We start from the raw sequence: 16,078 nt of genomic DNA, 5'->3' as shown, positions 1-16,078 counted from the left end.
CTCCACACATACAGGTATAAAAGGAGCTGGCTCGCAACCACTCATTCAGGTTTTGTGCTGAGGAGCCGAGACAGGGTCCCGGCCATTTCAGCGGGTAGTTCAGAGTTGTGACAGGAGGGACACAACGTCTCGTTCCCTCCATCAGGGAACGGAGGTTACAAAAGTAACCAGGACGTTGCCTATCTGTCACTCAGTCGACGTTGTGTCGATGTAGTGACACTAGGGGTCCCTATACGAAACTCCACAACTAGCTGAACTGTGTTACATGGACTGGTGGTGTGAGACGGGCAAACCATTGCGTGCCTCGTAGCCAGCACACCTGGCCGTCACGTAACCTTCCCCAACGCTCCTATGAGCGCCGTACAGTCCCCCGCACCTCGGGGACAAGTCGACTGCCCAAAATGGGGACAGACTGCCCCAGCCGTGGCCTCTCTCTTCTTTTTCTCCACAAAAAAGAATGGAAATCGTTCAACTGGGGGCCATAAATGTCTGCATCGGGGGGTGGGGGGGGGGTCTATTCCCAAGGGGAAGACATCACGGAGACCACATCCTGCCTGAAGTGGAGACAATTGTGTGTAAATATGTCACATGGTCTTACAGAGTCTTGTCTGCAGTGTCGCATGTGGAGAAGTCCCCGTGGTAGGTCCTACCCAGAGGGGACAGAGCTCTACATACACGGCGACCGGTGGATAGAGGGAAACTCTGCCCAAGGAAAACGTGGGTTTACCAACAGGGAAACTTTATCGTGGAAGATACATCACACAGGGTTACAAACAGGCAACCAGCGCATGTGGAGCACCTACCCCAGTACAGGGCCTAATAGCACATGTACTGGGCCGACATCGAGTTTCTCCGTGAACTCGCCTGCCACAGGGCTAAGGAGGAAGGACATCCAGGGTCCATGACCTCGTGAACACAACTGGGGGGTAACAAGCGCATGTAAGGCCCTATACGCAAGTGGTACACCCGGCCAGTTGTCCCACCAACTTACCTGTTCATACCTGAAAACACACAGGATGAACCGGCTCAACCCAGAGATTGAGGAACCTCGCGAAGGTATTGGGTGTTACCCCGCTGCTCTACCGATGTCTGCCAAAGAGGCGCCATTGGTTGGGGCCCAGGAGGCCACCACACTCCTTGTGGAGTGTGCCCGAAGCCCCAAGGGAGTCAGCACGTCCTGGGTGTGGTATGCCAAAGTGATGGCGTCAACGACCCAGTGGGCGATCCTCTGTTTGGAGGCAGCGCTCCCATTCCGCTGTCCTCTGAAGCAGACAAAGATCTGCTCAGAGCCTCTAAAGCTCTGCGTGTAATCCAAGTAGATGCGCAAAGCACGCACCGGACACAGCAACAAAAAGGCTGAGTCTGCCTCCTCCTGGGGCAGCTTCGCTTGCAGGTTCACCACCTGATCCCTAAACGGGGTCATGGGAAACTTGGGCATATAGCTCAGTCGGGTCCTCTGGACCACGTGACAGTATTCCGGACCGAACTCCAGGCACATGTCACTGACAGAGAACGCCTGCAGGTCCCATACCCTGTTGATGGATGTGAGCTCAGTCAGGAGGGCAGTCTTCAAGAGACTGCCTTTAACTCAACTGACTCCAGGGCTCAAACGGGGCTCTCCACAGGACCACGGAGAGATCCCATGAGGGAATGAGGCATGGTCTGCGCTTCTAAGAAACCTGATGATCAGGTTGTGCTTCCCTAAATACTTACCATCAACTGCATTATGGTGCGCCGCCATAGCGTACACCCTCAAGGTGGGGGGGACAGCCGCCCCACCAGCCTCTCCTGCAGGAAGGAAAGCACCGACCCGACTGCGCATCTCTGGGGTCTTCATGTCGGGAAGAACACCACTTAGTGAACAGACACCACTGCAAGGCATACAGGTGCCTCGTAGAGGGAGCCCTAGCCTGAGTGATCGTGTCTACCACTGCGGGTGGTAGGCCACTTAGGTCTTTTGCATCCCATCCAAGGGCCAGACATGAACATTCTAGAGGTCTGGTCACGGGTGTCAGATGGTGCCCCATCCCTGAGAGAGGAGAACCCTCCTCAGGGGAATTCGCCAGGGAGGGGCTGTCGTGAGGTGTGTGAGGTCCGAGACCCAAGTCTGGGTGGGCCAGTAGGGTGCAACTAGGATGACCTGCTTCTCGTCCTCCCTGACCTTGTACAGGGTCTGTGCAAGTAGGCTCACTGGGGGGAATGCATACTAGAGCGGCGCTCCGAGCCCAGGAACCAATCGTCAAGCCGTGGGGGTTCAGGGGGGAGTGGAGGTAGTGATTCGCCTCAGTCCGGTTGGCATAGGACGAATCCCAGTTGCCTCCGCGTCTGAAACCATCAACCCGCACATCTTATCACGTGGCTTGTTGAGCGCGTTGCCACGGAGACATAGCACGTGTGGAGGCTTCACGCCATCCACCGCGGCAACCATGCTCAACTCACCACGCACCCCAATGAGAACGAACCACATTATAGTGACCACGAGGATTTTACCTCATGTGACTCTACCCTCCCTAGCAAGGCCAATTTGGTTGCTTAGGAGACCTGGCTGGAGTCATTCAGTATGCCCTGGGATTCGAACTAGCGAGCTAGCGAACTCCAGGGGTGGTAGGGAAAGGCATCTTTAAAAAGATGCTCTCCGTCAGTGCCACTCTTTTAGTAGGGAAAATATACTCTTTTATTGCAAGAATATATACTCTTTTAGACTGTCGAAGTGCCCAGTGGCGTTCTCTGCACTCCACTGGTGCACGAGGGGGAGAAGCCACTGTAATGCGCCGTAAACTCCAACAGTTTTTTAGAGGTGAATGGAACGGCAGAGGATTCAGCTCGCTGAACACAACCGCTCGGCTCCGAAGAAAAAATCTGAATGAGTGGTTGCGAGCCAGCTCCTTTTATACCCGTATGTCTGGGGGAGTGGCATGCAAATTCCACTCGCCAATTCCCATTGGCCTTTTCTCAAAGATCAGAGGTGTTTGGGGCTCCCAAGGGCGACCCCTAGTGTCACTGCATTGACACAACATCGAGTGAGTGACAGATAGGGAATCTCAGTTTTTATCATTATAGAAAACAAAGGTGTGTAACAGAAATGCACAAAAAAAGTGCAACACACAAAGTTGTCAACAGCGTAAAAGTAAAATAAATTAAAATCTAATTTATTTAAAATAACACTGATGTCCAGAAATAATAGTATAAAATAAGAAAACTACAAAATACCTCAAAAATACAAAATACCTCAAAGCCAATTTAGGTATTTTTTGTATCTAAAGCAAGTCCATCTAGAAATAGTCATGTTTATCTAGAAAGTATTTTTAGTATATCATTCAATTTGTATGTATAACCATAAACACCTGCAGATATAGTTCAGCTATCAGAAAATTTTCAGTGTAGTTTTTTTTTTTTTTATCCCCTGTTTTCTCCCAATTTGGAATGCCCAATTCCCACTACTTAGTAGGTCCTCATGGTGGCGCGGTTATTCACCTCAATCCGGGTGGCGGAGAACAAGTCTCAATTGCCTCCGCTTCTGAGACCGTCAATCCGCGCATCTTATCATGTGGCTCGTTGTGCATGACACCGTGGAGATTCCCAGCATGTGGAGGCTCATGCTACTCTCCGCGATCCACGCACAACTTACCACGCGCCCCATTTAGAGCGAGAACCACTAATCGCAACCACGAGGAGGTTACCCCATATGACTCTACCCTCCCTAACAACGGGGCCAATTTGGTTGCTTAGGAGACCTGGCTGGAGTCACTCAGCACCCCCCTGGATTCGAACTCGCGACTCAAGGGGTGGTAGTCAGCGTCAATACTCGCTGAGCTACCCAGGCCCCTAATTTCAGTGTAGTTGAAAATGCAAGAAGCAAAAAGCTCAGTTTAAAATAATGATGTCAGTCAGTGCTGTGAGCATGCTGAGAAGAGCAGCAAAATGAAATTATATCGCTGTTTGTTAAAATGATCGCTTCGCTTCCTCAATGTTGGTTATAAATGCAGTACATTTGAAACATGTCACAGAACAAAGCAATAATTAGCTATATTTCTGAATCATCATGGTAAAAGGAGATGTGGATGATTCTCCCATTTATAGCCTATCCATTATATGATTTGAAATGAAGCGCCCATAACTGTCACGTACTGTAGGCTATGTTCTAACACTTTATTATAAACACATACATTTCTGTTGACATCTCAGAAAATGTAGCTTAGTGATTTATGACTTATACAACTTACACAGAACATAGTTATTGTTTGATTAAGCCGGTGTAAACATGCATGATGGACGAAGTCTACCTACAATCACACTATACAACTGTACTGGAAATATTACTGGCTTTTATATCGGTCTCTGTGTTGTTAACCTATGTTATGTTGGAGCGCGCAGCCGCGCATATTTCCACACATGTTCAACTTATCAGATTGAGGGCGGCATCAAGCCAAGTGCTGTGAACATTTGTTTTTCTCTTTTACATTCAGCCATTGGTGGATTGACAGTGTATCTAACTACAGCGACGATTAAAAAAATGATTGTGTCAAAAACATAAATTCGAATTAATCGAAAAAAATCACCCAGCTCTACTATGTTGTAATATTTTTGCTGAATCTGTTCTGAATGTGTGGAGAGATTGCCCAGAACAGAACCATACAGTTAACAGCAAAAGATTGCTTTAATTGTCTATAAGTGAATAAAGTATTCATTCAAGTATTCAAGTTAAGTATTCATTTAACGGAAGTGGTCCTGACTTAAAATAAAATATATAGGGGAGAACGAGAGAGACTTAAGGGCGTTTTCAGACCTGTAGACCATTTGCTTGGTTCTGAAACAGGGACTGGGTGCTTTTACATTAGCACTTTTGGTGCACACACGAGTTCTAATGACATCAAAGTTCGGTTCGTTTGGGTGGTGTGAACGCTGTTTTCACGAACCACACCCGAGTCCACTTGAAAAGTTGGTCTGGGGTACTGTTCATTTGAACTCCGGTCAGGCCTGGCTCCAGCTCTAAGATGTAAGGTGGGCCATAGGACATGCCGGGTGGGCCGAACAGTTGGAGGGGTGGGTGTAGGTGTAGTTCTCAAGGTGGGCCAAGTTCATGATTGGGTGGGCCAGGCCCCCTTGTGGAGCTGGGCCTGAATCCGGTGCGGTTCGCTGCTGATATGAACACAATCGTACCAAATCGCGGAAGTGAACCCTTATTGATGACATATAATTTGTGTCTTTGCAGGCTCCCGATCGCAATTATTATGGTTTAAAGAATTTCTCATACCAGTTTGTAACCAAATAAATCCCTTCTGAGAGCAGCTCACAGTCTTCACATCTCTTGTAACACATCCGCAGGCTAGCGGCATACAAATGCTAATATTCTTAACATCATTGCACGTTCAATGCATCCGTGGCAGACAAACATAACTGTCGTGTTGTGCATGTAAAGTTTTGGTGGTAAATCCAAAGAGATGAATACTTCAATAACACAGTGAAGCTGATGTCTTCTTGAGTTGATGCCTAGTTACAGTAGTAAACAGCTGCCACTTATACTTACGTTGATGACGTAATCAGACCGTGGTTCGGACCCAAAAAATATGATGTGAACAGAGACCAGCGGGGGGAGGGGGGAGGAAACAAACTTGGGTTCGGTCAAAGCAATCGAACCAAGTGTGAAAGCACCCTAAATTGTTAAAATGTTACATTTTCTTCTTGGTTCGATTCGCTTTCACAAGGCAAGATTTCAATACGGACCAAAACTATGTCAATAAAAGTCACATGTGAGCAAGCTGTCCCCTTATTGGTCACTATGTTTGTTCGCTGTTCCAGGATTAAGCTCATACATTGATATACTGGTTAAAATGATATGCCTGTAAAAAAATGTGTCAACTATTAAACATTTTCGAGAATTTTCGAGCATCACCAGTTAGAGGTTGTGCTCCAAATACAAATTATCCGTCACTCAGATGGATATGAGTTGTAAAGTTTCCGTCATGGTTATTTTTATCCGTATTAGTTGCTTTTGCATTATTTCTCCATTGAAACGTGCCTGTTCTCACAGATCTCTCTCTCCCCTTCACGTACACACACGCACAAACAGCAGAGTAAAGCCACGTAAAAATGTTTTTTTATTTGTCAAAAAGTTGCTAACGCCGTCCTACCCGTGTTTTCTTCCGCTATCCAAAAGAGAGAAACAATCGTACTAAAATTACCTCAGGAATTATAAAACAGCTCCTATATTAAACATGCAATTATATCTAATATAGGTGCCAAAAGGCTATATCCACGTTTTGATGATGAATTACAGAGAAGTGCTGATCTACAGATGTCTTCTCCAAAGATCCCTCAGTTATGTTCATGGTTTTTATAGGGATATTGTTTGGTTCGTTGGTCCGTTGGGTTGGTTTGCATTCCCACCACAAGCAAACCTCTCCAGAGTTCGTTTGCAATTGGTCTGAGACCACCTCGTTCAGGCAGTCTCAGACCGATTGTTTTGGTGCGGGTGCGATTGCCATGTTCATATATGCCTAAATAAACCGAACCAAGGGAGAAAATGCGCCAGGTTCCGAAAAACAAACGCTCCAAACGAGCCAGGTGTGAAAATGCCCTAGTTTCCACAAATATCTCATTTTTGTGAATTATACCCTCCAAAGTAAATTTTCACAATCATCATATTTTTGTTATAACTCTTGGGTAAACAAGCTACCATAATCAAACCACACTGGCTTACATCAAGGCAAGGGTCAACTATATTATAAAGGCAGATTTTTACTGAAAGTTTTAAATGTATTCTTAGGAAGAAGGTATTTTTCATGCAAGTCAGGTCAGGGCATGTTGTCACATTTTTATTGGTGCAGATGGTCACGTGTTTTAAATGTCATAAATGTTTCCAATTTATTAATTACAATATTTGTTGGCCAAAACAATATTTTAATATTTTTGGATGTTACCTTTTCTATATTTGTTGTTTAATAAATCATTTTGTGCTTCATAAATGTTTTACTTTTTACATTTTGCTGGAAAGCTGATAATAGGCTGTTTAATGCAGGTATAGATTTAAAGAGAGGTGTAAATTTTGTTTTGATGGTTGTGATGGAGACACGTTCCCCAGTCACCCCCCACTGTTCACATAAAACCTTCACCGTTGATTTAATGAAAGGTTCTATTATGACAATGTGCCCTGCTGTTGGGACAAGTTGTTACAAGAGGTTAACATGAGTTCAATAAACTGTATCTTTTTTCCTGGGCAAGAACGGTGAAAAAGTTCTTTAGCTTTTTTGGAGCAATGCATGTGTGTATGCAGAAATTGACTTTCAAAAATAAACCTACCCTGTTAAATATTCAGTGGATTAAAAAGTGTGACAACTAGCCCGTTTGTCATTCAATTGTCATTTATGACCTTTCTGTCCACTCTCCCTGACAGGGGGCAGAGTTTCATGAGTTTCTACTTTCAAAGCTGATCAATGCAGAGTATGCCTGCTACAAAGCTGAGAAATTTGCCAAATTGGAGGTGAGTGACTGGAAGAAATCAGAATACTAATACAGACATTGCGTATGCTTACATGACAAATATTCCTGTGGCTCAACTGCTAGAGCATGGCTGTAGCAACACCAAGGCCATGGGTTTAATTACCAGCAAAACACATGTACTGATCAAATTTATATGTTGAATGCAACTGTAAGTCACTTTGGATAAAATAATCTGCTAAATGCATAATACTTTATAGTCTTACATTCAGTTGTACCATCTAAATTCAAATATTATAACAAAGGTTATGTCACCAGGAGCGCACCCGATCTGCCCTATTGGAGACCCTGTATGAGGAGCTGCACATCAACAGTCAGGCCATGATGGGTCTGGGAGGAGAGGAGGACAAACTGGAGAATGGAGGAGGAGGGGGAGGGGGCTTCTTTGAGTCCTTCAAGGTAATCCAGGCGGACACAGGACACAGTTATATAGACTCTAGGGGTGGCTGGGTCTCTCGGAGGGCACTAACAGTAAATACAACATAAAAGACAGGAATGTTTGTAAAGCTTTTCTGCGACTGTGATGTACCTCACTGAATGTGTGAATGGTGGATGTAGTATATTCTGATTGCTGTAATATAAATGTTAGAGCTCGTATATTTTTTTACTGTTGTGTTATGTAGAGAGTGGGTTTTTAATGAAGTAGTTTATACTAAGTGTCTTTTTTGATCTTGGTGCTGTTGTTCTTCATGACGGGATCTGGATGCCATCGTTATGACCCCAGCTGCCGATGATGTAACAGTGCCTAAATTAAATCATCCATTTCTGTAATTAACACTAATTAGTTCTATTAGCACATTGTCATGCACTCATTAGAATTGCCTTCAAGATATAATGTGCTCCACAGTATTTTGCTTCTTAGCAAATTAGTTAGTTGTAAATGATTAATCACCACATATCTTACCCAAATGTTTCACTGTAATGTACATAATTTAGAGGGACAGTTCATCCAACAAATGAAAATGAAATGTTTCTGGATTTTTGGTTTGGAACAACATCCTAATGTTGTTCCAAACCCATAAGACTTTCTTTCTTCTGTGGAACACAAAAGGAAGAATCTTAATCTCAGTCATCATCAGTTTTGGGTAAGTTACTTAAAAATAGTAATCAACTACTAATTACCAATTATTTCTCTAAAATTGTAATCAGAGTACTTAAATAATTACTTCATTGAAAAAGTAATCACATTACTAATTACTTTACTTTTATTTATTTATTGTTCATTGTTTCACACAAGTCATACACTCAGCACCTCACATTTCTCCTTCACAATGACTCGTTACGGGGCCTCAATTCATGTATTCTACATAAATAATATATTAGAAATAGGCATAACCCTACAATGTACTTAAAATGTAATTAAATCAATTGAACGTCAGTAACTGTAATCTGATTACAAGAATTTAGAATGTAATTTATTACACTACTTTTTGACTAAAAAGTAATTAGATTACAGTAACTAATTACTATTTTTATTGGATTACACCCAACACTAGTCACCATTCACTTTCTTTGAATGGAAAATATATGGGGGGTTTTCCATCTTTGTTCCATGGAAAAAAGGCTTGGAACAACATACGAATGAGTAAATTATTACAGAATGTATCCTTTTAACATTCTGATTTCTATTGTACATCTGTGGTGTACATAGAGGTTATTGGTCAAGTAGATTGGATTTTCCATGCCCGCGGTCCAAACCACCTATAATTCATAGACTGTTTGCATGTGCTCAGCAGTTGGCCACATAATTGAAGGTGCTCAATTTCTTCATCCATTGAGTGTGGTCAAAGAGACATAAAAATTGGTCAAGCGTCCTCATAAACAATTTTCATCTTCGCACTTTTATACTGTTATATTTCCTTCCACAATCAATCAAACACACAGTTTTCATTATCGGGTTGTCTATAGCCAAACCTCATTAAAATAGAGGATGTTCTCTAGTGTGACATATTTTATGACATAACTGTTCTGTGGTTGTGGCAATTTGGGAGTTTTCCCTAGAAATCAGGCAGTACTTTAGTGGTAATGTATTTAATCAATATCCATTAGGATTCTGGAGAGCAGCCCACTCACAAGCTGTTCTGCCATTTAACGGTTGCAAGCTTCAGCAGTGCATAGCCAAACTCTGATTGACTTCATGTGCTCAGCTAATCTGGCTACAAGCTTCATTTCATTCCATCCATTCTCCATCTGGCCACATGCTCTTTTCTTTTACGGACAAAACTGCATTCAAAAACAGCTCTCACCTGTGGTTTTCTCAGGTGTTCTCATTGGCCAAGGTTTTAGAAACTGATGCTTCTCCCACCTTGATTTATTGGCTATAAACCCTTTCTCCAACCACTCCATTGCCCCACCCTGACATGCTGCCGCTCAACGTGTCTCCTCCCCATCTCTCCCTGTGCTGTAGCGTGTGATCCGCAGCAGAAGCCAGTCTCTGGACGCCATGGGCCTCAATATCAGGAAGTACACAGTCTCCAATAGTCACAGCGGCAGTTTCACCCACAACAACAACAACCACTCACCAGAGACTCCCAAAATCCCTGGTATAGTAAGTAACCCGCTACTGACTTCCCAGTGGGCCAAATTATGAGTCGTTAAATGACCCCATCACTATCCCCGCTCTGTGATCAAAGTCCTATCCTGGTTACACACACCTCACTAATTTGGGACTATATAGCACATTCGTTCAGATTTCACATCAGTCGATATTACCAAGCTAAGAGCAAACAACACAAAAGTCAAAATAGGGGACGTTCACACAAGACACATTCTTGAGTTCCACTGCACTATTTAATTGTTAGTCTATAAAACATGCACTAGATGGATGCTTTTGACCGTTGCAACTCGTTACGCTGTTTTTTTAGCGTCTCGCACCATGAGCGCCACGTGTTTCAAGTTAAAAGAAGTTCAACTTTTAAAAACATGTTTCATGACCGTTATATTCTATTTCATTGTCTTGCATCTAGCTGTCTTTGAATACAAGAATGCGTCCTATGTATACAGCCCCTAATTAATGAGTAATCAACCACCCACAGTTTAATTAATAATTTCCCTTATTCACCCTTCCCTTAACATTTTTTGGCTCATTCCCATCTTGCTTTTGTATGTCATCTCTGCAGCCATTAAAATTCTCATTCTGTATTCACAAGACTTTTTCTCTAATTACTGTTCAAGAAGATTTCTTGAAACTTTCACTTGAGTGCATTTTCTCGCCTTGCTCATGTTACTGACAATCAGCATTTCTTGTGTTAAAAGCATGTCATATGAATCAGAGCTTTCCACAGAGAAGACTGTTACTTGTTTAACCCCAGTGTTGTTCCAAGACATGTGTACTGTACAATGTGCAGTGTTGGGTGTAATTGAATTACAGAGTAATTAGTTACTGTAATCTAATTACTTTTAGGCACAAAAAGTTGTGTAATGCATTACATTTAAAATTCTTGTAATCAGATTACAGTTACTGACTTTTAATGAAAGTAATTACTTTTAAGGACATTACATGGGTTACAAATATTTCTAAAAAAAATTAATTATTTGTAATATAAATAAAATGTGAATTCATATGTTAATCTGTACATCTGTTTGCTTTTCTGTGACAGCTGAAGGGTAAATAAAACAGGAGAAAGGAGAAAATAGACATTATTTTTTTATTTGTTGAGCAGAAAAACAATGTTTGTGACAAGTGCTTTAGACATTTTTTTAAATTAAATTAATTAGTAATGTGATTACTTTTTCAATTATGTAATCAGTAAAGTAATCTGATTACAGTTTTAAGTAGAGAAGTAGTTAGTAATTTGTAGTGGAATACTTTTTTTTTGTAACTCACCCAACACTGACATTGTGTTATGGTGCATACAGTATGAGGTTTATGACATAAGTGGTGTAATTAAACGAAGGTTCGGGAGGAGCTTGCACATATAATCTGCCAGTCAACCAACAGGATATATAAGCTGGTGCTTACCTCACTCTAGTGACAGTCTTTCCAGCATCCCTCCACCTCCCCATCTCAAACTTTTAAGAGTTCCTGTCCTATAGTTTCCTTCATATATTAAGTAGTCCCTTATGGGGGTAAATTCGGTAAAGTCCCTCATCCTCGAGCCCCTCCTTTGTGGACAGCAAGCCAAATACGTTTATCCTTTATAAGATTATATGTGCAGGCGAACTCGTGAAAAGTAGTCTTAAAATGTGTTGCATGATGCTTAGGAGGGAATGGAATATTGTAATGTAAATGCTTCGCAGAGGTCATGTGACATATTATTTTATTATTTTCCCTCCAGTGTCTCTTAGGAATTAATATTATCTGATCTTGAAGCAGGATATGGAACCCTGCTGGTGCTGTTAGTATTAATATGGTTGTGAACGTTTTGACTTTATCACATTGCCCATAGGGTCAGACTTACATAAGTATCACATAAGGACCTGCTAAGAAAGTTCTATATGTTAGTAACAGGTTCCGTTGGTTAACATTGGTTAATGCATTAGGTGTCATGAACTACATTATATTTAGAGCATTTATTCATCTTTGTTAACATTCGTTTACAAAAATACAATTGTCCATTGTTAGTTCATGTTAGTTCATAGTGCATTAACTAATGTTAACATATACAACTTTTGATTTTAAAAATACATTAGTAAATTAACCATGATTAATAAATACTGTAAAAGTATTGTTCATTGTTAGTCCATGTTAAATACTTTACGGTACCATTGTATTCATTAGTATTAGTTAACTACATCAGTTAACTAACAATGAACAATATTTTTACAACACTTAATATGTGTGTATATATATAAAATGGGTTCATGTTAATTTCAACACACAAATACAGTTTTAAATTAACTCTTAAAAGAATATCAAGATACCTCTAAAAAAATATTTTTTGCTTTTTTCTATTACTATTATTACCCAAATAATACCCAGTTTCTCTTCAAAATATTGCATTTATTTTCAAATTTACAGCTTGTAGAAGTCATGAAAATAACATTAAAAGATTGGAACATACACAAAATTTTGAAACACTTATTCTTTATTATAATTTTTTTTCTTCACATTTGAGAATAATAGTAAAGTCATGAAAACTATGGAATAACATAAATGGAACTATGGGAATTATGTTGTGACTATAAAAATCCAAAATAAATCAAAACTGTGTTATATTTTAGCATCTTCAAAGTAGTCACCCTTTGCCTAGAATTTGCAGAAATGTACTCTTGACATTTTCTCAACCAACTTCTTGAGGTATCATCCTGGGATGCTTTTTAAACAGTGTTGAAGGAGTTCCCATCTATGTTGGGCACTTATTGGCTGCTTTTCTTTATTATTTGGTCCAAGTCATCCATTTAAAAAAAAATATTTTTTATTTTTATTTATTTTTTTATAAAATTATAATTTTATAATGAAATAAATTAATATGGTGGCACAATTATATTTTTGTCTACAAAACTAATTTTAAACATTGAAGCATACGCCTTCAGATCAAAAGATTTTTAAGATCATGAGAAACATTTCAGTCAAGTGTTTCAAAACTTTTGACTGGTAGTGTATGCCTCGAGGTCAGCTGCCTTCACAAAGAATGCTGTCGTGTTACATTTAGATAATGATTGCATGTTTGTATCCTTCAGGATACAAAAACGTTTTTAGGGTTTTAAATATACTGTGCATCAAAACTTAATAAAATTAATTCAAGATGTTATTTTTATTTTATGTTATTTTTGTTCATTTTGGAAATGTATTTTAGTTTAGTTTCAGTCTTTCCAGTTATGTTAGTTTTTATTTTTATTTCAGGTAATGAAAATGTTTTTATTTAGTTTTCATTAATGATAATAACACTAGTTGGTAAGTATGGTTGGAAGTCTCTGCTAAGACAGTTAGAGACCTCCATCAATCACAGTAGCTTTTGTGGTGCTGCAACCCGCCCTGGGAATTATCACACACTGAGAGCCATGCTAAGTCATGCCAGTGTGCTCCTCTTGAGCACAACTGATGTGAGCTCAGAGAAATCCTACATTCCGCATAGGGACTAACTCTGGAACAAACTTCTGAGTTACTGACCCATGTCTCTCTCACGGTTAATGTTTTTAGGATATTAATAGCACTATCATATGCCATGTAAGTGAATTAGACATTCTGACCTTGCATGGTTATACAATAGAGAATAAAAAAATGCATTTCTTAACCACTAGCAGTATTTGCAGTATGTCACCTATTGTGACTTCTAAGTGAATATTGGTATTCTCCTTTAATGACCAGGAACATACAACAACTGTACGAAACTGGTCCAAATAAGGAGAGCAAATCTGACATGCTCAGTTACCAAAAAGTTGCATGAATGTAAATGTTTCGTAAACATTTACATTTATTCATTTGGCAGACGCTTTTATCCAAAGTGACTTACAAAAGAGGAATAATACAACATAAGTGATTCATCTTAAGGAGAGAGTAACAGCATGTAACCTATGAATTTACTTTTGTATGATTAATCTCTTTCAGTAATGTTGACCTGACTGTTTAACTGTGTTGAAATGTGAACTGTCATGTTGTCTCTAATGGTGTGCTGTGTGTGCTCCTACATGCTTTCTTGTCCTTCACAGGCCCCTGTAATTGCCATGATTTCTCAGGACCTTCTCTCCTCATGTGGCTTCTCTGTTGTTCTCATGACAGCTTTTAAATTCCTGATCATGCTTTTTGATTACAAGTCTCTCTAGCTGATGTTTGTAGCCTACTTTGTTTGTAAAACACATAACCTGCTGCTTGAACTCATAATTTCTCTCTCTCTCTCTCTCTCTCTCTCTCTCTCTCTGTGGGCTCTTTGCAGTCATTGCTTGTCCCAGGCAAAAGTCCCAGTAAATATGGACGCCGCGGCAGTGCTATAGGAATAGGAACCATAGAAGAGGTTCCTGTTAAACTCTCACTCCTCTCTCACCTGCATCTGTTGTACTCACCACATGAGCTGTTCTTTCAAACACTTTTACACAGTATAGCTGCAGAGTTACAGTCAGCTGGAGCATCATTTAAAAGTTCACCCAGGAATTCTGAAATAATAAAAAAATTACAATTATCATATGTGTCAATTGGTTGCTGTAAATTGTATATGTTATATATTTGTGTGTATAACCCAACTTGTGAAATTTTTGGTCTCTGTCCTACTAATTTAAATAATATTTTTTCTCTAAATGAATATGTAGTTTTAACTAGAGATGCACAGATTTATCGGCTAAACATCAGTATAAGATAAATTATGATGTGCTTTTTGTTTCAGTGTTTTGTTTATAACTGAGACCAGTTACTCTAAAAACATGGGAAACATGCAGACACATAGAGAATAAAGTTATTTAAATTTCTTTGGAAGTTTTGTAATTAATTGTCAGTGATCTGAAACAAGGTAGCATAAAAAAGCAGAACCACCAAACTATCGGTATTGGCAGATGTTGTTCTAAATAACCTAATATCAGTATGGGCACACACCTTTTATAACAGTGTATCTCTATTAATTAAGTTTGAGTGATTTGAAACAAGGTAGCATTAAAAAGTAGAACCACCAAACAATCTGTATCGGTATCGACAGATGCTGTTCTAAATAATCAAATATCAGTATCAGCACACACATTTTGTATCAGTGTATCTCTAGTAATTTGTAGTTATTTGAAACAAGGTAGCATAAAAAGCAGAACCACCAAACTATCCATATCGGTATCGGCAGATGTTGTTCTAAAAAATCGAATATCAGTATCAGCACACACATTTTGTATCGGTGTATCTCTAGTAATTAATTATCAGTTATTTAAAACAAGGTAGTATAAAAAAGCAGAACCACCAAACAATCGGTATTAACAGATGTTTTTCTAAATAATCGGATATCGGTAATGGCACACAAATTTTGTATTGGTGCATCCCTAGTTGTAACATAATATAGAAAATTGTTTCGCTGTTCTAAAATAGCCCGTACAACAGAAGTTTTTATGCCAATGTATTTCCATTCATACATTTTAGAAATTCTACACTTCCAATGTAGACAAGGTGTAAAATTCATAATTTAATCAGTTCCACTTTTTTAGTTTCTAGTTCTATGCAGGTATCCATGCCATATCACCCAGGCACATCTAGTGTAGGCATTATTCAGTCAGAGAGTCATAAGACACACTTTTATTTCCATTAGCACTGTTTGTGTTTGTCCTTCAAATCACTCAAACACTTGTGCATTCATCAAAGCTCAGCAGCATTGTTACAGATGTTTGTGCTCTATTGTTCACAATGGAAAGTTGCAGATTGCATCATAGCTTCCCTTTCAACATCACTTCCTTCATGTTCCCATACCTTATTTACTCATGTAATGCATTGCTCTGATTTTAATGTCCAATGTCACTTCTTGACTAGTGTAGTACAGTATGTATTACTCAGTGTATTTATATCCCCTTGTCTGATAATTGCACACTCATTGCATGCTGACAGCATAGAAAAATGAAGAAAAAAGGCAACAGCTCAGAAAGTCGTCCCAAAGCCTTTGAAGCCACTTTAGATAAAAGCCTTTTTTGAAGACCTTTCATTTGAAGTTGAGTAAAGCTGTAAAATCCCATTGCACAG

The 16,078-nt window shown here is 39.9% G+C and overlaps 1 protein-coding gene across 7 annotated transcripts in view; it reads left to right on the top strand.

The window, feature by feature from the left end:
- LOC127419683 (rap1 GTPase-activating protein 1-like) overlaps positions 1 to 16,078 on the top strand; it is a 194,618-nt gene that overhangs the window by 155,920 nt on the left and 22,620 nt on the right. For 5 of the 7 annotated variants that reach the window (XM_051661283.1, XM_051661281.1, XM_051661279.1 and 2 more), the window contains 3 exons: positions 7,394 to 7,480; positions 7,756 to 7,896; positions 14,313 to 14,390. In XM_051661283.1, the coding sequence (XP_051517243.1) occupies positions 7,394 to 7,480; positions 7,756 to 7,896; positions 14,313 to 14,390 (306 nt within the window). Of the gene's footprint in view, positions 1 to 7,393; positions 7,481 to 7,755; positions 7,897 to 9,904; positions 10,046 to 14,312; positions 14,391 to 16,078 lie in introns of all 7 variants that reach the window. The other 2 variants (XM_051661286.1, XM_051661282.1) reach the window with 2 other exon arrangements.

Source organism: Myxocyprinus asiaticus, chromosome 29 (genome assembly GCF_019703515.2).
Source record: "Myxocyprinus asiaticus isolate MX2 ecotype Aquarium Trade chromosome 29, UBuf_Myxa_2, whole genome shotgun sequence".
In the NCBI taxonomy this organism is placed as follows: Eukaryota; Metazoa; Chordata; class Actinopteri; order Cypriniformes; family Catostomidae; genus Myxocyprinus; species Myxocyprinus asiaticus.
Note: the sequence above shows the minus strand (reverse complement) of the source record. Positions and strands in the feature narration are given on the sequence as shown.